This window comes from Suncus etruscus, chromosome 4, assembly GCF_024139225.1.
Source record: "Suncus etruscus isolate mSunEtr1 chromosome 4, mSunEtr1.pri.cur, whole genome shotgun sequence".
In the NCBI taxonomy this organism is placed as follows: Eukaryota; Metazoa; Chordata; class Mammalia; order Eulipotyphla; family Soricidae; genus Suncus; species Suncus etruscus.
The window spans coordinates 65242232-65267116 of NC_064851.1; the positions used below are offsets into that span (position 1 = coordinate 65242232).

Consider the following 24885-nt stretch of genomic DNA (forward strand, 5'->3'; position numbering starts at 1 on the left):
GGAATTTGTTCATGGTTTTTTGTTTTTAATATAGCCTGGCCCTCCTATGGTCTGAGGAACAGTGAACTGGCCCCCCTGTTTAAAAAGTTTGAGGACCACTGAAAGAGACCACTATGACTATGAAAGATGTAAATGATCACTCGATTATAACTGGGTGTTGAATGGGAGATATTCACAGTACCCCTTTATTAATAATAGTGAAATCCATAGTGCCTAAAGGGGAAAATGAGTATGAGAGAGATAGAAAGGAGTGAAATGCCTACTACAGAGGCAGGCGGGGTGGGGAGGGAGATTTGAGAGAAATCATGACACTGGTGGTGAGAAATGTTCACAAGTGAAGGTGGTATACATTGTATACACTTCACTCCAAGAAAAAAAAAAGAGAGAAAAGATTAGAATATTTGATTGAAATTGAATTATTTATTTAACAACTTATATTATAGATACATACACCTCATATGTATAAGAAACTATGCTAGATAGAATTAACTGTCAATTGAATTTTGCTTATGCCTCCATGGCACTTAGCATCAGATAAGTGAAGCACAAAGGCAAAACAACTAAGAATTTATAATGCATTTGCCATGTCTAAGAGAAAACTATAGAAAACCAAAATAGTATTTAGATAAACATAGCTTAAGCTATGTTAAAAAGATTGTTTCTTGACAAATGGAAGGGTTCTATAAAGTATAACCACCATAACCATACATAGCCACCATAATGCCCATCTATAAAACCATATCTCAAAATCATAGGCACTCAAATCTACTTAAAGAGTGCTCAGGCAGTATTTCTGGGTCTGCTCTCTGGGATCACTCCTGCCAAGACTCAGAGGGGCATATGGGATACTGGAGATTGAGCCCAAGTCAGCTGCCTACAAGGCAAGTGCCTACCCTCTAGTTTACTCCTCTAGTCCTTTAATGAGTATTTTTATATGCAAAGTTTTGCATGAGAGACTTTTTTTAACCTAACATGGCATTTCAGACACCAGAAAATAATAATTCATATAATTAAAATGAGTTAAATGTACTAACTCCCAGAGAGAACACCTAAAAAATATGTTTTTGGATATTGAAGGTCAAAAAGAAGCAAAGCACATCAGAGGAAATTGGTTTTTTAATCTCATGGAGACAGATTTGTCTATTGAGCATACAGCTTATGACAAAATAATTGTTCAGTAATTACTCTAAATTATGGTACAAAATCAAATTAAAATAGAGTGAATTATATTTTGCATTGTGGTCAATGACAAGTAATGACACGTTCACACTGGAAAAAAATAAAAGCCAACTTTCTTTTTTATGAAAAGTGGCCAATCACCAGCAGTTAGTTGAATATATTACCCAGTAAAATTTCCTGCTAAACTGTCTCTTAAAGAAAATGCAATATTATTATTGCTACTTATCTAAGTGTCAATTTAATATTTCAAGTAAAAATTTATATATTTTATGTTTGTATGTATACCAGATATTACATACAGTTAATCTTTACTGAATGTCAGTTACATGTCAAGGACTATTCCAATAAAGTATAAGTATCAATTCAGTTTCCGTACAGAAACCTGGCAGGTAGTGTGTGTATTGTCTTTTTATTTTTTAGATGAATAACTAAAACACAAATATGTGTCCTAAAAGTTTCACAAAGATCTAGGAATAAATGCAGGAAAATAAGCCAGGCATGCTGTATTCAAATCAATGTACTTAGAAAAGGATCATTGAATTCTTGCCCCAATCTTACTGAAAAAACAGGCTGATCTTTCTTTTCATATTTTAATATACAATCTAGTACTTATTCAAATAGCATAAAAGTAATTAGCTTGAGTCATATGCAAACATCTTTAAAAATCAGTTACTTTTGAGTCTATATTTAGACTAATGCTTTATAAAGAATGTATTCAAAGAAAGTAATTTAAAATGATATTGATATGCTTATAGCATTTCAACACAGCCCATATCAATAGACTATTCTCTTTTCTCCTCTGTGTCCAAAGATCCTTTCACGTCTACCACTACCCACACACCCCTTGATGGTAAATTCAGTAGATTTCTAATTTATTTATTTATTTGGTTTTTGGGTCACACCCGGCAGTGCTCAGGCGTTACTCTGGCTCTACACTCAGAAATTGCTCCTGGCAGGCTCAGGAGACCATATGGGATGCTGGGATTCGAACCACCGTCCTTCTGCATGCTAGGCAAACACTTTATCTCCATGCAATCTTTCTGTCCCCAGATTACTAATTTTTCATTTAATTTATATTTTTGGTTTTTGATTCATACCTAGCATTATTCAGGGCTTACTCCTTGCTTTGCATTCATGTAACTCTCCTGGCAGTGTTTGGGATGCCATGGATCAAACCCAGGTCAGCTGTATACAAGCACCATACCTGCTATACTACTGATCTATCTCCAAACTATTACTTTTAAATTATTTTAAACTAGTACTTTTTGTTTGTTTGTTTGTTTGTTTGTTTTTGTGCCATGCCCGGTGGCGCTCAGGGGTTACTCCTGGCTCTGGGCTCAGAAGTCACTCCTGTCAGGCACGGGGATGCCTGGATTCCAAACAAGGCTGGTCCTGGGTCAGCCACTTGCAAGACAAAAACCCTATGCTGTGCTATCACTCCTGCCTTAAACTATTACTTTTAAAGAAAACTAGATGCTTCTAGGGCAAGACTTACTGGAAGTTGAGACACCAAATAAGACAAATTGCAGCAATGCAATGCAATTCAGAGTTTTTCCCCCCAGCTTTTTAAGCTCAGAGAAAGAAAAATGTCCTTGTAATTTAAGCTAATCAACTACATTGACATGTGTGTGTGTACAAGAAATGAAATAATAAAAAAATTTAATAAAAGTAAGAAATATTTTAAGGTACACAAAAGAAGGAAGTACTATGACAAGTAATTGCAATACAGGTGAGAATATATAAAATATATCATTAAGGAGTTGTATTAGTCTGGTAAGTCTGACATTAAGAACACTACAAACTGAGTTTTGTAAACAATATAAATCCATTTTTCATAGTAGCAGAGACTGAAAGTTTTATGTTTGGAAAGTTTGTAGCTTTTAACAGCTTTCCCAGGCTTGAATAAGATCAACCTCAAGTTCCATACTGTCATGATCTTCTCTTAGTGACTTTGTAGGGGCAGTTAGGACACAAACATTATCATTATCATCACTGTCATTATTGATTCTAATATTCTCATTAATGTAATTTTTTCTTGTAAAGAGTCTATCTATCTCTGAATACAGCCACCCTGGGAGATTGAGGCTTCATATAAATTTGGGAAAAGATAAACATTCAGTCTGTAATAGGATGTATTACTGTATCAATTCTTTTAAAAACATTTTTTAAAACTTAGATCCAGATATGTTCATATAAGAAATCAAAGGTTGGGCCCGGAGAGATAGCACAGTGGCGTTTGCCTTGCAAACGGCCGATCCAGGACCAAAGGTGGTTGGTTCGAATCCCGGTGTCCCGTATGGTCCCCCGTGCCTGCCAGGAGCTATTTCTGAGCAGACAGCCAGGAGTAACCCCTGAGCAATGCCGGGTGTGACCCCCCCCCAAAAAAAAAAGAAAGAAATCAAAGGTTATTTATTGTTCTTGTTGCTGTCTTAATTTTTTTAACTATGTGGTAAATAGTAGACAGTATATTCTGGGTATAATGGTGGATAATTAAAATAGTAAAATTAACTCATTTTGAAAAATATGAACTATATCTAAGAATTTGAAAATATTATCAAATAACTAAAAAGAGTATCGGTCAACTTTTTTGACACTCTCAGGGAATTATACTAAATACACTCATTATGACATAAAATTTCTTGGTGGTTCTACTTGGTATCATTAGTAATAATTTATAAAGTTTATTTTGTACTCATAATTATACATCATCTATTATTATTTCATCAAACTCTTTATATATATAACCTAGCCTTATTATAGAAAAAATAATTTAAAAGTGTCCACATCACAGATTGAATAGTCACTTCTGAGTGTTTGCATAAAATATCTAGTAAATGTAAGCACTAATTTACACAGAAAATTTTAAGGAAAATACTCAGAGAACTAGTACCATAGGTAGGGCATTTGCCTTATATGTGACCAACCTGGGTTCATTTCTCAGCATTCATATAGTTCCATATAGAACAAGCATTGTTCAGAGTAATTTCTGAATAAGAACTGAAGTAATTCCTGTATTGGTGTGTCCTAAAACAACATATTATTTTGAGGAAATTTGATACTTATATAATATACCAAAGACCTAATAAGAAATAAGCATAGATTACTCTTAGAGAAGTTAAAATATTTAATTAAGAGGCCGAAACTATAGAGCAGCAGTAGGGTATTTGCCTTGTATGTGGCTGACACAGGACAAACCTTGGTATCCCATCTGGTCCCCCAAACCAGAAACAATTTCTGAGTGCATAGCCAGGAATAAGCCCTGAGTGTCACCAGGTGTGGCCCAAAAACCAAAAAAATAAATGAAAAATAAATAAAAATAAAAATTAGTTAAAACAACTTAACAAAGGAAGAAACCTAATAAAATAATAAGAAACCTAAATAAAATTAGGTGAGAAAAGAACTTCCTTAACTTTCAAATTATGTTTTCATATTATACAATGACCATTAGTGACTTAATTCACATAAATTGAAATGTGTCAAAGATGCCAATTATTTATATAAGTGTTGCAAAAATTTTAAGACATAAAAAATATGTATAATTCATTAATAGTCGCAAAGAAAAATTGTTACATATATATGCAAGCTCTTGTAATGAGTAATATATATTAAATATTACCTACTTTTTAGGTAAACCAAAATTAATACTTTTATAAAGTGTTTCAATAAATATTAAAATGCTAAATCAGTTTTGCTTTATTTCAGAAACAATCAGGAGAAATACCACTTTGTTCACTTAAATCTAGAGTATTAAGAAAGGATCTGTGCTCTTTTCTACTCTGATGGGAGAGAAGGAAACACAGGTATATGTATTCTTATTTTATTCTCTTTCATGACCTCCACTTTCTCTATGATATTCACTAAACAAACTTCTTTATTATGAGCCATTACCACTGAATATTCTGAATATCTGAAAAATTATTCAAAAGAAATTAAACTAGAATAAGGAGATCAGCTCACCGTTATGAAGTTCATTTTAATCTACACAGAAAGTCAGTGAGGCCATTTATATTGCCTGGTAGAAGAAAAGTCGTTTTTTTTTTTTTTTTACTTTGAGGACTAGAAAAATTGCATTGTAATATTAAATATATGTTTATTTGGAAAGACTAGAGCAATAGTACAGAGGTAGAACACTTGCTTGCATGTAATTAACTTGGGTTTGATCCCCATTATCCTATATAGTTCCATAAATGTTCCAGGAGTGATCCTTAGTAAAGAGCTAAGCTAGTCTAAGCACTGCCAGGTGTTAACCACACACCCTCCTCTTGCTACCCCAAATACAATTTTTTAAGAAATGTTCATTTTAATCATATTTGCTTTTAGGTTGTTAATTTTTTGTGCCTCATACCTCTATTTCAGTTCTTATTTGACTTGTTCTGCTTGTGTAGTTTAACTTGAAAATCTTGAAGTTTCTCATAGAGATGTTTTTATGTGATCTCAGTAATGCAAGTACTAATTAGATATACATGAGTTCAAAAGATGATAACCTGGAGAGATAGTGCAACCAATAGAGCACCAGCATTGCATATAGTTATTTGAGCTTTGATTCTATCTGAAGAAATAGTAGTGTAGGTAGGGTTCTTCCCTGGGCACATAGCTGACCAGTAGTAATTCCCCAAGTACAGAGACAGAAGTCCTGAGAAGTGCTATCTTTGGAACGCCAAAACCAAAAACCAAAAACAATAACAGCAACAACAAAGCAGAAAGATAGGTAACAAAATTTACCCTAAATCAAAAACTGTGTCATACCAGTACTCTAATATAATATTTATCTCTAAAGATCCATATTGCTTTTTTTCTTTTTTTTTCTTTTCTTTTTTTTTTTTTAGTTTTTGGGTCACCCCTGACAGCGCTCAGGGGTTCCTCCTGGCTCTATGCTCAGAAATCGCTCCTAGCAGGCTCAGGGGGTGGGGGGTGGGGGACCATATGGGATGCTAGAATTCAAACCCAGAACTTCTGCAAGCAAGGCAAATGCCCTACCGCTATGCTATCTCTTCAGCCTCCCCATATTGCTTTTTTATTTCTGTACCTTACTCTTAGTATTTGTTAAAATTATATTAATGATGATGATTTTTTTATAACTTAAAGTATATGTATTTTATATTGAGGAAAGATAGAGGAAAATGTGAAGGAAGATAAAACAGATTATTTTTCTATAGATTAGTTCCTATGTCATGTAAATGAAGCTTAGTCCTCTATTGTTTGCAAATGCAGGAGAAATAGTTGCCTAAGTCAGTGAGAAAGTGCCTATGTGAGGCAGCCACTTTTCAACTTCAATGCAAATCTTGAAACCCTGGCTTTTATAGAACCAGGAATAACAGGTTATCAAGTGGATTCTAAGGCTAGTAATAGACAAATATTACATAAGAATTAACTATTATTGCCATACAAGATTGGTCTACAATTACAGAGTATTTTATGAAATGACTTTGGGTTACCTTGAAGAAAAGTTCTTGCTCATAAAACTAAAATCAAGCTACCATTAAGTAAAAGGTAATTAAGACCATGATTTTATAGTAGTCTAATGGGATCCCAGGGATTTAGAATATAAAGTCACTAGAGAAGAACTATTTCTTTTTAAGACAGGGTTAAGATAATTGCTTACAATTCCTTTAAAAATTTAATCTGGATATAGAGATTATTATGCTGAGTAAAATGAGTCAGAGGGTAAAATGAGAGAGAGGGATAGACTGAATAATACCTTATTTGTGGTATATAAAATATAGCATGGTAATAATATTCAGAAACAATATATCTGAGAGCCAAAAGAACCAGTCAATAGTAGGAAGCTTGCCATAAATAACGGAGCAGTGTAGAGAAGGACAGAGAAGGGACCACTATGAGAATGGTAGTTGGAACTGATAACTCTGGACAAGAACTGGTGTTGAATGGAAATAAAGTGATATGCATGATACATATACCTTCTTTAACAATAGTTCAAACCAATTGTTATAAAGGAAAAAAATAGGAGCGAGAGAGAAGTAAAATATCTTCTGAGACAGGCAATGAGAGGATGGGAGAGGGTGGGAGGAAAACTGGGGCATTGGTGGCAAGAAATATGCACTGGAGAAGGTTGATGTACATTCTATGACCAAATCTCAATCAGATGTTTCCTGGCAAAAAATCTGATCTTTGCTGGTTTGAAGGTTCACCTGCTTAGATCTGACCTTTGACATTCTTAATGTTGTTACTGTACTCCCCGACCAGGCTAATTTCTTGGCTGTCAAGAACGTCACAAATTGTTATATACTGTTTCTTATATGTTAATTAATTTATTTCCCTCAATCTTATTTTTAATTGTGATTTTGGGGTCATATTTGTCATCACTCAGGGGTTACTCCTGGTTCTGAACTCAGAAATTACTCCAGGAAGGTTCTAGGAAGCCTATGAGATATAAAGGATCAAACTCAGATCAATTGCTTGCAAGGCAAATATTCTACCAACTGTGCTATCTCTTTGACCCTAGTTAATTTCTAACATGATGCACAAAGCATATAAAGGATTTTTCTGAAACAGACTGTCACTGCTGGGAAAACTCACTGTCAGAAAAATCTTCCTTAGCAATTGCAAAGGTACCAATAACATTTATAGTGCTTGAATTGTCTTAAAAACACAAATAAAGCAAATCTCTGTGATTTTTTCTATTTTGAACAACCATTTTACATCTTCTTAAATAGACATGCCAAGTATCTATGTCTAGTATTTGAGATCTACTGCTTCTTGTCATTGACTTTGAGATTAAAAGCAAGCAGGAGATTACTAATAAATATAGCTTGTTATAGAACAATGGTTCCAGAGAAATATTGGTCATAGAGTAAAATTTTATTGCTGTAATTTATAACATTCTTTGTCATTGTAAAGGTAATTGTAAATATCATACCTGAAAGTGCTCAGTGTACTATATGCAGCTCTGGGTACTGAACAGGGTCAGCTATGTAACTGGGTCATAAAACAAGTGCCTTGGGTCACAAATCAAATTCCTTATCCCTGTTTTATCTCTCCAGCTCTCTCAACATGTGTGTATCTATATCATTGTATCTATATCATTGTTATTGTTTGGGGCCATACGCTGTAGTGCTCAGAGGTTGCTCCAGGCTCTGTACTCAGAAATTGCTCCTGGCAGGCTAGGGATGCCAGGATCTAACCTGTGTTCTTCCCAGGTTGGCTACATGCAAAGCAAATGCCCTACCACTAGGCCATTGCTCCAGTCCCTCAGATTATATTTTTACATACCTTATGTTGGACTCAAGTTCAAATGTATGATGTAAGACTAATATATTTTTGTTTTCTATGAAATTATTAAAAATTTATTTCATATTTCAAATATATTTCTTGTCTACTTTAAGAAATTGACTCTATTAAATGCAGAGTAAACCATGTCTGGTACATAGAAAATGACACATTATCTGTTCAAAGAACAGAATAATAGTGCAGTGAATGCAGGAGGGAAGTTGGCATACATTGAGACCAGGTGATAAACTGAGGCATCTTCTTATTATTCACAGTTATAAAACTTACATTAACACTTATTCATTTTATCTTAAAGATGACTTGTAGTCATCAAAGGACCTTAATAAATGGTCACACTTGATCTTCAGTTTGGAAATATAACTTTACAGCAAGAGCTACCAAGCTTCAGTCTAAGTCTGAACCACTTGAGCTGAATTTTAAAAATGATTTCTGGGACTCTCCCAGAGTTCTCAATATTGGATGGGAAATTGGCATTTCTGTATGATCCCAAGTGATTCTAAATTCATGCTGCTGATCTGGAAACCATACTTGGAGAATCATTAGTCTACTGAATTGTTCATAAATTGAACAAACCATAAGTGAGCAGCAGATGGACCATTAAATCAATGTCAGTAGTCCTTACATGAGAAAAGAGATGTTTGACCTTGAGATATAGAGAGAAATTAACTAATCTAAAGATCAGTTAAGTGGCATGAAATAGACAGGATTTTGTTCCTGAAAATGGATTTAAAGGATAGGGAAATATTATGGAAAATAAATTGGGTTCACAGCTCTTTTTTTACCAACTGGAAGGTAGGAAATCTGATCTTTGAATTCTTGGAGAGATAGTCATAATATATGTCTAAATGAGTATTTATTTTTAAAATATTCATCTGACCTTCATTGCCTGACTACTCTGTACTGAAAACTGACATTAATCATAAAATCTCAGGTTCTGGCAGGTAAATTATGAAACATGATTGGTAGTAGGGGAAACCAGAAATCAAGCCATGGAAGAATGCCAGAAATGCACACTCCTGCCCTCCCCTGTCTTCTCTATTGGCAGGTGACTCCTGGGCTCAGTTACAGTTAGTCTCTGACAAATCTTTTTGCTTTCACTACAGCTGAAGCTGTAGTAATGGATCTTCTAAAGTAAATAATGATAGCAATAGCGAATTAGTTACTATAAGTAGAAGGAAACAAAGCAGATAAACGATCAAACTTAGAAAGCTAATCCTTGAATTGGAAATAAAGTTCCACCCCAAAAAGTGAGTTGAAAACTTTTCAAAATAAAGTTTGCAGTGTAAAAAAAAAAAATAGGAGTAGGTTTCTCTTTCAAGTCTGTGTTCTTCTTAGAATATGTAATGTCTCTCTGTCTGAGTCTTCTACTCTGGAGAAATACATGTACTCTCCTGAACACGTATTCCTTTTCTTCTCTCTCCTTATAGCTGAGTAAATTTTGTTCAATAAAACCTGACTTGCTTCACTAAAAGAAAAAGAAAAAAAAAAAGGAAAATGGGAGTATGTATGCCCAAGGAAACAAGTATCTAAAATTAAGTGAGAGCTAGAAAAGAAAAAAATAATCTCCAAAGAAAACTGCTGAAAATAAAAGTGACAGAATTGCCTTAGTGTATTCTGTGTCGTATTCAAAAAAAAAAAAAAACATTTATGAACAAAACGCCTATTTCAATGGCAATTTCTATAAAGTTTAGAGAAAATAAAACAGAGGTTTGACCATGGAAATAGCAGAGATTCTATTCAAAAACATTTGAAGAAAGTTCATAGACACAAATAAGATGACATCACACATATCAAGAAAAATCTACTTGCTAAACAGCAAATCACATCTCTCCCACAAGCAGGTGGTACTTGTTCCTAGATCTAACTGGGAGATTTGTGGGAACTCAAATAGGAAGACTCATGAGAAATGTTTAGGGGAAATTGAATATTCAGGAGAATCTTTGGGGTTTTATGTTTGTTTCAGTTATTGGCCATGCCAGGTGCTGCTCAGGTATGATTCCTGGCTTTACATTCAGGAATCAGTCTAGGCATTGCTCAGGGGACTATATTGTATTTTGAGGGTCAAAAGTTTGTGTAAAGCAAACACACTACTATGTACTAGTACTATGTACTATACTATGTACTATGGCTCAGCTTCTTAAGAAAATCATTGAAGGTAAAGTGATGAGTATATCAACTTTCACTATAATTGGAGGCAGAGTGTAAAAAGTATATAATGGAATTATAAAAATTTTAATGTTTTATAAAGAAACTTAACATAAAAATTAGAAGTTAAAATAAATCTGAAAATGATTTAATTACCTCAAATTACATTGAAAATGAATAATGTAAATTTATGAATTTTTATTGTATTCAAAAGACTTTTAGAACACATATATTATTAGATACCACAGTGACTATATGGGGAAAAATTATTCTCTGAGCCTACCTAGAGATTACTGGTAATTCAATTAAACACTATTTGACCTCAAAAGACCTATATTCTGGGTAGTTTATAATTTAAAAAGTGATATATGCTTGTTGCTTGAGAATGAAGGTAGAATTATATAGCATTTGTATTTTTTTATTTAATCAACTAATCTATTTATTGGGTGATATGAGCTGGGCCCCAGCTAGTTGTGTTTAGTGGCTATTGCTAATTCTTTGCTCAGGATTCACTCTTATCAGTGACAAGGTAAGTATGTGCACAGCTGGAGTCAGTTGCATAAAAGTCAAACAACCTTTCTGTTCTCTTTCCAGACCAATACATAGATGTTTTGTTGTTGTGGGTTTTTTTTTAATAAATTTCAATCCGAACATATTAAGAATATACAATCTGATATATTCTGATTGTCTCATTTTTCTTGGAAAATAGAGTAGAAGAGAGATAATCAAGTGTCTTTTTTTTCCTTCATTGATTTGTCTACTTTGATTTGTTATTTGTTTGCTTGTTTGGTTGATTGTGTGTATATCTGTTTGACTGTTTGCTTTTTTGAACAGTAAAATATATATAATAAACCAAAGAGAAAGGAAAAGCTATTATAAATTGCTGGAGTAGTTCAGCTAGCTAAAGAACAATCCCAGAAATTGCCATATAAAAAGCATATAGTTAGTATTAATAAAGGATGCTGTAAACTAATAGTCGATATATTTTTATCTCTTCAGGATGAGATTGTTTTCATGTTTAGAAATGGAAATAATTTGTATATAAAGAAATTAAGAAAAATTTATTCAAAATAAAATTTAGCTCTGACTATTTACTGTTAAAAAATAAAATAACAGTATAACAAGCACACTTCTTATTGTACAGGCACTGTAGAAACACTTTTCAAATATATTTATTTATTTATTTAGGAATCTGACTGCCTGAGCAATCTTCTTTTATAAACTATGTTTAATTTTATTATCCCATAAGTCTGTCAGAGTCCTTAATTCTTCTTGAATTTGGTTGGACCTAGTCTGCAGATTCTTAAGTGTATAAATTTCTGTTCAAATAATTTATGACTTTTATACTTTTATTTTCATTTTTACTCAAGATAAAAAGTCATCTACAGTGGTTTGACTGTGTATCCATACAAAAAAGAAACAAAACCACACAAAATGCAGAAGAGTAGCTCAGAATGCTTCAAACTTGTTGATCCCAGATTCTTAATTTTGTAAAGGAATACACTACTATTCCTACATCCTCTTTATTATAAATTTGAAGATAAATAGATATACATAGCTGTTACAATTTAGGGGGGAAAAGTCTCAAGATCCAAGGCTAATTATAAGGCCAACACTCTTGTTCTATCTTAAAGTTTCAAGCAAATATTGAACTGTTTATTAGAGCATTTCTGTTTCTAACATTAGGCAGACATACATACGCACATACACACATTTACACTTCATGTGGAAGAAGCAGCATTTATTTCTTCTTTCACATTTCTCTCTAATGACTGAAATTCTTTCAGAATCACAATTCAAAACTTTGTAGTCAAAGATCCTTTTATTCTTTTTGCATTGAGTAGAATATCCTCAAGTTTTTAATGAAGTCATTTCATGGTGTGAATCTGAATCACATGCATTTCAAATCTGAATCAAATAATACTTTTGCCAGATATTCAATTATTTTAAATAGTATCTACTAGAAGTTATTAAAATTATTGTTGTTTTGTTTGTGAGAGCTACAATATTTCAGTGGGTTCCTTTGAAATGTATTATGTTAGGTGTGGTTCAAGACAAGTTGAGTCTTGAACTAAATTTTAGTAATAAATAGAAGACATTTTTAAAGGGATATTAATATGACTATGAAGGATAAACAATTTTTACAGTTTCTGAATAAAACAAAGGTTACTAAATAACTACCTCGGTAGTTTTGTAGCTGACTACAATAGAACTGAAAAGTAAGGGAGAAAAAATTTGAAGTCTGGAAAGTTATTAAGAATCTAAAATTATATAAAATGTCCAGGAAGCAAAGAAACATTTTTGTCTGCCTAGTGACAAATTATTTTCATGGGTCAAAAATAAAATAATCATGAAATTTAAAAGTACTAGATGAGTGCTAATTTTGATATGTATCAGAGGAGCTGGAGAGACAGTAAATCAGGTCGGACATTTTCACTATCATCTCATATGGCCCCCTGAGCTCCACAAGGAGTGATTCCTGAGCACAGAGGCAGTAGTAAACCCTGACCACATCTGGGTATATCCCCAAAACAAAAATATAAACCATGTCACAGAGACAAGACAGGAATATTTATCCAGTGATAGAAATAACTATGTTAATTTTAATAATATCATTCGATAGAAAAGTACATGTTAAAAGCAGAGGCAAAATAATTGAATATGTTCATTTATTCACACTTGGTTCATTTTATAGTATCTAATTAGCTAGCTTTTACCTTGCATTTAATTAGAATTTTCTACCAATTCTTTCATATGTCATATACAGCATTCAATAAATGAATTTCCTCTATTCTGCTAAAGAAGAAATAATAGAGTCAAGAAGGAAGGCCCCTTATGGAATATAAAATCTGACATCACCAGAATGATTGCATTCTCTGACTGCAATCTAAGGAATTATTCATCTTAAAAGGTAATCAACCAAGAATTTGATGATAGATAATCAGAGTTTAAAACCAACTTTAGTTATTAGTATATAACTTTAGTTATTTACTGTGTGACCTTCGATGAGTTTCTTAAACATTTGCAGTTTCAATTCCTTCATCAATAAATAGAAAACTAGAGATGTCAAATATGCACCTACAGAAAAAAGATAATATACTTCTGTGTTTTCTGCTGTGTATATTTATTTAAATTGATGTTTGACACTAATAAAAAAATAATTATTGTTTGTGTTAGGAGGCATTATGCTACATTTTACTCATGAGTAAAGTGTCCTGAATTTTAGATTAAAAGAACTAGAAACCAAAGAAATCAAGACAATTACTTTGAGGTCCCAGATTTAATTCTGTTAATTATTGATTTTTATTTAATTATTTGCAGGAGATCACATAAATCTTGAAAAAGACACAGGCATTGGTTGCATCTCTGATCCTCAGTTTTCATATGTCTGAAGAAGCAATTAAAACAATTATCCCCTGGGCTGGAGCAGTAGCACAGAGGTAGGGCTCTTGCTTGCATGCAGATGACCCAGGGCATACCTCGGTTCAATCCCCAGTGTCCCATATGGTCCCCCATGCCAGGAGCAATTTCTAAGCGCATAGTCAGGAGTAACCTCTGAGCATCATTGGGTGTGGCATCCAAAACAAAACAAAACAAAAATATTATCCCTCTACAATAAGGGATCTTTGAGAAATAAAGAAAATGATAAATGTTTTGGAAGAATGGTCTGTTTATCTCAAATTATATTTATAATTAATATAGTCCTTACATCTATCTACTCCTCTATTTTTATCTACTTCACAGAAAAAATTATGACATCAGCATCCAAAGGAATTCTCCGCCCATTTTTAATCGTGTGCATTATCCTGGGCTGTTTCATGGCATGTCTGCTTATTTATATCAAGCCCACCAACAGTTGGATCTTCAGTCCCATGGAGTCAGCAAGCTCAGTGCTGAAACTAAAAAAATTATTCTCCACCAAAACTTATTATTTTAATGAAACTGTTATTCTGATTTGGTTGTGGCCATTTGGACAAACCTTTGACCTGACATCCTGCCAAGAAATGTTCAACATCCAAGGATGTCATCTCACCACAGACCGTTCTCTGTACAACAGAGCTCATGCAGTTCTGATTCATCACCGAGACATCAGTTGGGATCTTACTAATTTACCTCAGCAGGCTAGGCCACCCTTCCAGAAGTGGATTTGGATGAATTTGGAATCACCAACTCACACGCCTCAAAAGAGCGGCATTGAGCACCTGTTCAACCTCACTCTGACTTACCGTCGTGATTCAGACATCCAAGTGCCTTATGGGTTCTTGATGGTGAACACAAACCCCTTTGTGTTTGAAGTGCCAAGCAAAGAGAAGTTAGTCTGCTGGGTTGTAAGTAACTGGAACCCTGAGCATGCTAGGGTCAAGTATTACAATGAGCTAAGCAAAAACATTGAAATCCATACCTATGGGCAAGCATTTGGAGAGTATGTGAATAATAAAAATTTGATTCCCACCATATCTACTTGCAAATTTTATCTTTCCTTTGAAAACTCCATCCACAAAGATTACATTACAGAGAAGCTCTACAATGCTTTTCGGGCTGGCTCTGTACCTGTTGTTCTGGGGCCATCTAGGGAAAACTATGAGAATTATATTCCAGCAGATTCTTTCATTCACGTGGAAGATTATAGCTCTCCCAGTGAGCTAGCAAATTATCTGAAGGAAGTTGACAAAGACAATAAGTTATATCTTAGTTACTTTAATTGGAGAAAAGATTTTACAGTGACTCTTCCACGATTTTGGGAATCACATGCATGCTTGGCTTGTGATCATGTAAAAAGGCATCAAGAATATAAATCTGTGGGTAATTTAGAGAAATGGTTTTGGAATTAGGGTTTTAAATCATGTACACACTTGGAAAATTATTTTTAAGGGACATCATCCAAATTTTGAGGATGAAAAGAGAGACAAAAGTCTGCTTTTGTGACACAATTTATTTTTAATCACTCTCTTGGGTAACATATATTTTGAGGAAGATTTTTTTAAGGGTTTGTCATTAGTAATCAATCATGTGTTTAATTTTAAATTATCCTGTATATACCTAATTATGTATTTATTCTTCAAATTTATTTGAAAACCTTTTTATTTCACATTTTATAGTTGTTCATAATATAAGTTTGTGATATTATTGTTGTTTCCACTGATCTACTGTTAATCTATTGAGAACAATAATGTATAACTAAAAAGATGAAATATTTTCATTAAACATCATCTCTGGCAGTGTTTATATAGTGCAACAAAAGAAAGTGTGTGTAATTGAAATCTAATCTCTGACTTCTGAATTTAACAAAGTGTATGACTGTATATTTTATCTGTTTTTACCTATATTACATATGCAAAGACAATTATTTACATAATGAATAAGACAGATAGGAAGCAGAACTCTTTATCTTGGGATTCAGTTAGGCTTTCCATTTCATTTCTAACTTGCAAATGCAGTGACTAGTTCCTCTAATCTGAGTTAAGTTATTCAAGTATTTAAATACCCAATTTATTTTCATTTTTAAGGGGGAAACAATATTAATAACATTTAAGAAACATGGCTCTTTGTGTTATGATACTATTTAATAAAGCAAATGATTTTCTCAAATAGCAAAAAATGAGAAAAGGATATATACAAATATGTCAAATACAACTTTAACAGCATATGAATTAAAAATGCTTTTTCAGAAGTCCCAGTAGTTTTGCTGTTTTGTTTTAGGTCCACAACTGGCAATGCTCAGGGATTACTCCTGGCTCCACACTCAAATTTCTCTTGGTAGTGCTCAGGGGACCAAATGGGATGCCTGGGGGTGAGAGTGCGGTTAAATACTGGTAGGGGATATGCAAGGAAATTGCCCCACCTGCTGTGCTATGTCTCTGGCACTAAGGTTTCAATAGTTATAAAAAATCTCATTTATGGAAAAATAAATAGGCCTTGTTCTATCATTTCAAGAACTTAGGTAAAGTTATCATCAAGGCATTAAATATAAGATGTTAAAGCTATTAAAGTGGAAAATTAAAGGAAGAAATAAACTAGTTATAGAGAGTAAAGTCTTAATGCATATTTGTTATGAGATAAATTAATTACATTGTATTTCTGGGAAATTTTTTTTCAATAAAGGGACAGTTTCAGCCTAAAGAAAATAATGATTTATAAAATTTTTCTAAAAAATTCATTTTAGTAAGTACGCATGTATAACACATATAATCATAGCTTTTAGAACCTTGTAGAACCAAAATAAACTAGCTTTTATTCCTTTTTGGAATAGTTTATCCATGAACTTGTTCTACATCAATTTTCTTAAGATAAAGAACTGGATTTAAGTGAAAATTAGTAGGTAAGAAAAGATGAGACTTTAAACATACTTCAAGGAAAGTATCACCATAAAAAGTTCTCACAACTTTATTCAATTCTTGCTATAAATCATAAAATAAATTAGATTTTTTTATGGAACTCAATAAGACATGTTAATGAGTCATTATAGTCTTTTTAACTTATTTTGAAACCAGTAGAACTTACATGATAGCTATCAATAATAAATAGAATTTAAAGTGAGGCAAATTTCATTCAGTAAGAATGATATATGTTTAACAATAAAGACACTATATGAGAAAATAATCCTTCTGAGGCACTTGAAGTATTTGAGCAAAGGAAGATTACCATATTGTATGATTGATCCTGAATTTCATTTCTTTACCCAGTTTAACTGGAAGCAAACAAAAGATAGCAAGTTTAATCAATTACTGCCTTTAAGGTTATTATAATTAAGAGAGATACACAAAAGTTTCCCGTAGTGTCAATGTTAATGTACATAATAATGCCACTGGAGTTTATATGATTGACCACTGATTTTATTAAAATAAAGGCAAATTTTTCTCAATCAGAATTGTTAACTTTATTTGCTGATTAAACCTAATGTAAATACCCCATATTATCTCTTTTTTTCAAAATACATCAGAAAATAGTATGTATACATGTATTTTCTCATCAATAGAAAAGACCTCTAAAGACATGAATTTATCATGCTAAAATAATTACCCTCATACAAGTCTAGACCTAAACATTTCATCTATAAAGTTATAGAATCTAAAGATGATGTATATCTTTCAAATTTAAACAATAATTGCATTATACACAAATAGAAAATTAATGTCTTGACTATCTGCCTTACAATGGATAGTCTAGTAATGTAAAGTTCATGTGACCAATTTTAGTTCTTTTACTCTCTTTTAGACCTTTTTTGGGGGGCCCACATCCAGTGATGCCCAGGGGTCATTCCTGTCTATATGCTCAGCAATCACTCCTGGCTTGGGGGACCATATGGGACACCAGGGGATCAAACCATGGTCCATCCTAGGCTAGCGCCAGCAAAGCAAATGCCTTACTGCTCCATGCCACCACTCTGGCCCCTCTTTTTTTAGACTCTGATCATAGCCACATGTTAATAATATGGGTCAGTGAAAGTAATAATACTAAATGACTAATTAGTGTATATGACCTATGACTAAGTACCAGAAGTATAAATATTCATAATTTGGAGTGAAAAAAGTTATCAACTAAACCGTTCATTCTAGACTCATTAATCTGTAGTTTTAGGGCCAGAATTTTTCAAATTCAGCTAATTTTACACTAAAATGACTATCATGATAGTTGGTTTATGACAGATGTAAATTTGAGCAATAAGGTAGAATTTTTATTCAAAACTAGTTGGCAACTGATTATCTACTTTAAATTTTTTTTATCTACTATGTATTTATAATTCTCTACAACATTAAAGTAATTTAGGGGTTGAAGCAATATACAGCTGATAAGGTGTTTGCCTTGCATGGCCTACCTGGAACAGTTTTCATCCCCATTATCCCATATGGTTCCCCAAACCTGCCAGGAATGATTTCTGAATGCAAAGCCAGAAGTAACCCCTGAGCAATGCTGATGTGGCCCAAACTCCCTGCCCCCAAGAAAGGCAATACGTGTTGTTGAAAAGATTTGAAAAATAAAAAAAAAAAAACTTTAGTATAAAGTGTGAGAGTATTTAGGGTTTTTTTTTTTTTTTTTGGTTTGGTTGTTGTTGTTGTTGTTGTTGTTGTTGTTTGTTTTGTTTTGGGCCCACATCTGGTGACGCTCAGGGGTTACTCCATGCGCTCAGAAATCGCTCCTGGCTTGGGGGACCTTATGGGACACCGGGGAATCGAACCGCGGTTTGTCCTAGGTTAGCACTTTCAAGGCAGATGCCTTACCACTAGCACCACCACACCATCTCCGAGAGTATTTAGGGATTATTGAGGCTTTTGTTTTTTTCCTAGGCTAGAGAGATAATACAGGTAGTAAGGTACTAGTTTTCCATGTAAGTCCAGGTCAGATCCCCAGTACTCCCTACTTTCCCGAGTCTTCCAAGAATGATCCCACTTAAAAACAAGACAAACAAAAGTAAATCCTGGAGCTGGAGTGATAGCACAATGGTAAGGCGTTTGCCTTGCAAGTTGCATCCCATATGGTCCCCGAGCATGCCAGGAGCAATTTCTGAGAGCAGAGCCAGGAGTAAACTCTGAGCACTGCAGGCTGTGGCCCCAAAACAAAGTAAATCCTTCCTTCCAATTGAAAGTTAAATATATAAATTAAATACATTAGTACATAAAGGTACAATTTTATACTGCTGATACATTTCTATCTGCATTTGCAAACTAGTTTCTATAAGTCTTAAGTAATTGCCTAGATCAAAATTTTTATGAAATAGCATTCAAATAATTCTTACATTATTATCTTGTACTGGACCATATTTTGAGTTCTCTTTTTCCTCTTTCCCCATCTCTGTCTCTCTGTCTCTCAAAGTCTCTGTCTCTCAAAGTCTATTTCTCACTTCTGGGTCACACTTGGCACTGCTCAAAGGCTGGCATGTTTGTTACTCTGGAGACAAGTTGACCAAGTGGTGTCAAAGATCAAATCTGGGTAGGCCACAAGCAACACATGTGCTCTATTCATTTGAGCTATCACCACTGTTCCTTGATTAACTTCTTTTGTTTATTTGTTTGTTTGTTTGTTTTAGGGGCACACCCAGCTGCACTCAGCGGTTACTCCTAGCTCTTCACTTAAAAATACTCCTGGCAATAAATAAATAAATAAATAAATAAATAAATAAATAAATAAAATATTACAAAAATAAGGCCAGCAAGGTGGCGCTAGAGGTAAGGTGTCTGCCTTGCAAGTACTAGCCAAGGAAGGGCCGAGGTTCGATCCCCCGGTGTCCCATATGGTCCCTCAAGCCAGGGGCAATTTCTGAGAGCTTAGCCAGGAGTAACCACTGAGCACCAAATGGGTGTGGCCCGAAAAAGCAAATAAAATGAAATAAAATTACAAAAATACTCCTAGCAGGCTTGAGGGACGATATGGGATGCTGGGGATAGAATTTGTGTTAACTGCGTGAAAGGCAAATGGCCCCCTTGAATAACTTGAATAACTTCTTAAGAAATATATCATAATAAAATCACACAATGTCAGCTAAAAGATAAACACACTATCAATTTAACAAGATAATCTTAATAAATATTTCTCAAGAAAATATAACAGACTATTAAATGTCTAATAGTCCAACTACTTGGCCCAAAAACCAATTATTTTTTGGCTGTGCTTAGGGCTTACACCTGGCTTTGTATTCAGGGATAACTCTTGGTTTGCTTAGAGGGCCTTCTCGGGTGAAAGAAATTAAACCCAAATCTGTCACTCTAGTCTAGACCCTAGGTAAAATGTTTTCAACAAAAAGCAGAATTCAGTTCTAGGTTATTGCTTCCAGTTAGATATGCAATATTTTTTTGTCATTGCTTCTAAGATGCAGAATAAAGATATTTTTATCTGTTTCTAGATTCATTGCAAGTAAAACCTATGATAAATATGTTGCAATAAATATTAAAAGTTATTGTGGTACATGTTAATATTCTATGCAAATATTAATATGGCAACTGTTTCTAATAGGAAAGACCAAGTATTTAAGGAGATTATAAAGTGCAAGGATTGTAAAGAGCGCTATTTGCTAGCAAACTGTGCATGGAGAGAAATACTGTTTCTTTCTCCACTAACAGCATTCTTTTGTACTACAAACATAAGTCAACTAACATATTTTTCTGGATGTCTCACATCTAGAGTTTGTAGCATTTTGCAAATGAGTAAGTTCCACTACTACCCAAGTGTTTTCCTTCTCAGTAATTCATATTGAATGTACCCATAGCCAAAAGAATCATATGGAGCAGTTAACAAAACATAAAAGAGAGACAGTCTACTAAGCCAGATATATAAATAGTACTAGGTTTGGATATTGGTTTAACATGCTATAACCTTGAGAGAAAGCTTTTCTTGGGAGGTTTTGTCTGCAAGGATCCTTGTCGTTATTTTACTCTTTCATCTTAGATTAAACTTATTATATAAATCTATTACAAAAATTTTTCAATTATTTTAGACTCCAGTGAAATAATAACTTTCTGAAAAAAATATTTAAATATTTGTTTAATATCTCACATTTAAATACCTGAGTAGAAAAATATGAAATATAATTTAAATACTGTTAAAAGGATATAATTTAATGTTTGTAATATTGAAATGTTTAACTTTTTTGAACTTCTTCCTTCATTTTCTATTAATGCGCATTGTTTTGGTTCATTCACATATCATTGGTGAAAATATTTATTGCCTGGAGACTTTGACCATATTGAAAAGCATTTTAAAATAATTTATATTTAATGGTATTACCCTAACTGCAGCAATCTATTTTTATAACAAAAAAATTTTCAATGAGGCACTTGTCCAATCCCCGTATAGCAATAAGTTATGGAACAAAATTAGATTGTTTCTGATTTATAATTATAAAATTACAGTAGTCCTATACACCTAGATAATTCTGCTATTTTAAATAGGTACTAAACAATTTGCTTTGAGTTATTGAAAAATTTTTCTTCAATATTTGGCCACCTCTTGGTAGTATTGAAAGCAAAATATTGAAAAACTGGTTCTTGTTTCTCTTGAATAAGAATCACTACGAATGTTTGTAAGAGTACTGACTCCTGGGCTATAATCATGAAATTAAACTATGTTTAAAAGAATCTGGAAAAAAATCAATACATTTCCTAAGTTACTTCATTCCATGCATTTTAAATTATCAGCAGTTTCAACCACAAATATATATTTGAATACTTCAGTTTCAGATACAGAAGAAATAATTACTTATTCTCTGGTTGAAAAGTTTTGCTTCAAAAATCTTCCCAACTAATGCTGTAATATATAAGACCTGTTCTTAGTTATCCTATTGAGTAGAAACTAAGACTCTCTCCATTGGTACAAGTTATTATCATTTTTTAGTTTGTGTAGAATCTCTTAAGTTGGTGAGATATTTCCCAGCTTCAAGATCTAAGGCATTCTTTGTGCTTACCTAGTTTGTATATGAGCATATTACTGATTAACATATCTTCATTTGGGGCTCTAGAACACATTTCAAGTTCTCAGTAACATTTGTTATGCCCAGATGCATATAAGAATCTCTTAAGATTAAAACATTTATTCAAACACCACTTTAATACTGCCCATATGTAGACGATAAGAGGCAAATAGTTGAAAAGGCTCCATCAGTAGAATTATTTTTTTCCTCTCTAAAAGTTACCATTATACACAACACAATGTACAATTTTAATTTAATCCAGTAAATACATCTATTTTTTGTTTGGTTTTCTTTGGTTTTTGGTTTTGGGACCCACCAGTGGTGCTCAGGGCTTGCTTCTGGCTCTGCACTCAAAAATCACTCCTAACAGGCTAAGGGAACTATGGGATGCTGAAGATCGAACCCAGGTAGTCCTTTTGCAAGGCAAACATCCTATCGCTGTGCTAGAGCATCAATCCCAAGGAATCTACTTTTTAGTGGTGCTAAAATAAATTCTTAGCCGGACTGTGATTAAAATGACTGTTATGTTTACAGAATGCTGACATGAATAATCAGACATTCCTACTTGCATAATTTAGAATTAGATTATGATAAAACCAAGAAAATAAAGGAAAGGAAAATTATTTTAAGTGTGAAATCATATTATTTAGTTTCTAATCCATAAAATATGTGGTTACTAATACTACCACTTTTAAGGACATTAGAAATGTTTGTCCTTTCATAAAAAGCATGAGAAACATTCAAATTCTGAATTATTTTAAGTACTTTGGCATACAAATTGTTAATTTAGTAACATATATAAAATATATTCAATGATAGCACATCATTGCATATATATATATGTATATATATTTTTTCTAAAAATATTACGACTCCATGGTAGGTAATATCTACATATGACTGCAGTCCATTTTGAACAACGAAGATGCTAGAGAAAGTAAGTCAGGCCATGCAGAAATATTTTATCTCTAGAGGTCTGAGCAATAGCGCATCGGTAGGGCATTTGCCTTGCACGCACTAACCCAGGAAGGACCTCGGTTGAGTGATCGTCACTGGGTGTGGCCCAAAAAACAAACAAAACAAATTTACCTAAACTAAATAACAATCGAGCACTACTCATTATTGAAGAAATATGGCCAGAATTACAACAATGAATCCTCAATATCATTAGTCTGGTTCATTAGTCACCTTTAATCCCTTGGATGAGAGAATCCTGAGGATGAGATTTTTGGGTAAGATTGATGGAGAGTCACTTCTCTAGGGTGAGATTTTGTTTCCAGTGACTATAATGAGACCTACTATATTACATACTGGTTCTCCTCTTTGAGATTCCATAAGCAAATCAGGACCATCTCGTTGGTTGTACAAAATTGTGAGTTTACTTTTTTTTTTTTTGCTTAACAGATAATATATTCTGAATATTGTATACATTATTTTAAAATAACAAATCAAATAAAAAGGCAATCATATTGTGACCAGAAATTTATTTACATATTAAAAAATAAAATTTTAGAAAATTAAATAAAAATTTCAGCAAATGTCATACATTCATATTTAGTAAAATTTCTAGACTCAGAAGATGAATAGGCTGTGTGGCATTGGAAATAGAGTTATGAAAAGTTGTGAAGGCAATCACATCTTTTGTCATCAGAAGTGTAATTTTCTGTACCATGATAGCAGCTTTCAAAAGAAAACATTTATTATGTGCTTTCTCCTCTTTTCTTTTGAATATTTTTCAGCTTTGCTTTTGGTATAATCAGGGTTAATTAAGTTATTTAAATAGCATAATAATATTATTTATATATAATAAAGATGTCAGTAGAAAGTAATGCCTGACAGAGGTAATGGAACAAACTAGTAAATTATCTTAATGAATTATTGATATTTGTCATATCTATTGAATCATATCACTTGTTCTGAATTCAAAACAACATGTGCTTAAAAGGTTTTTACAAAAAAAGTGAAGAATTAACATAAACAGGATGTTGGTTCAAATTTATAAAGTTTTATAAAGGATACAAGTGGCAAAGAGAAACAGGAAAGTTGCAGGATACTAATACTGAAAACCTAAGCTCTTGCTTGACCTCTCTATTATGTAAGTCAAGAACTTCTCTGGGCTGCAGATGTCTCATGTATTAACCTAATGTTGGAATTTAAACTAGAATCACCTGAGAAGTTTAATTGCTCATGAGACTTTCTGTTTTAATTAGCCTGGCCCAGAACTTGCACTGCTATGTCTTTTAGAGTTATCCTTTAAGTTCTTCCTTCTATTCTGCCAAGGAACTGTCCTGGGAAGCATAAGGTAAGGGTTGAATAAGCTATTGGGGAGGGGAGAGTGGAAGGATGAAGTCACATCAGAAATGTGTGAGGTTACTAAAGAAGAAAGCTATTCAGGAGTCTATGAAGGAAAAGTGGGAACTTTACTTGCCTCACATCATTTCCTCAAGGACACACACACACACACACACACACACACACACACACACACACATTTACTCATGCCATGCTTGTACCCTTTTGTATAATTTGAGTATATATAATTAAACAAAATGACATTTACTCAAGTAAAGATCAAAATTATCTTGCTGAAAGAGAATGTGCTGTTTTTTGAATTGTTAGGGCCAGAAATATATATATATGTATAAATGTGCATATACACATATATACTTTGAAAAAATAATTGTATATTTTGATAATGTAATGTGAATTTTGCACTAATATTGTCATAATTAAGCAAACTCATAAAACCATTCTGAAACTTAAATGCCAAATGTACAGTTTTAAGTTCATGTTATTTCTGATTTGATATTTAATTGCATTGTGCTAATCGTTGTTTAATACTATTAACTTTCTGTATGTGTACTATAGTGATGCAGACATGGATGGTTGTTGTAAGCACACTAGTCATAAAA

At 33.1% G+C, this 24885-nt stretch overlaps 1 protein-coding gene across 2 annotated transcripts in view; it reads left to right on the forward strand.

Annotated features, from left to right (window-relative positions):
• Window positions 1-15432, forward strand: part of FUT9 (fucosyltransferase 9) — a 162721-nt gene extending 147289 nt beyond the window's left edge. Inside the window, exons 3-4 of one of the 2 annotated variants that reach the window (XM_049771337.1) lie at window positions 4882-4979; window positions 14317-15432. In XM_049771337.1, coding sequence (XP_049627294.1) covers window positions 14325-15404 — 1080 coding nt within the window. In that variant the 5' untranslated portion in view covers window positions 4882-4979; window positions 14317-14324 and the 3' untranslated portion in view covers window positions 15405-15432. The remainder of the gene's footprint in view (window positions 1-4881; window positions 4980-14316) is intronic. The other variant, XM_049771338.1, reaches the window with a different exon arrangement.
• The last annotated feature ends 9453 nt before the right edge of the window (window positions 15433-24885 follow it).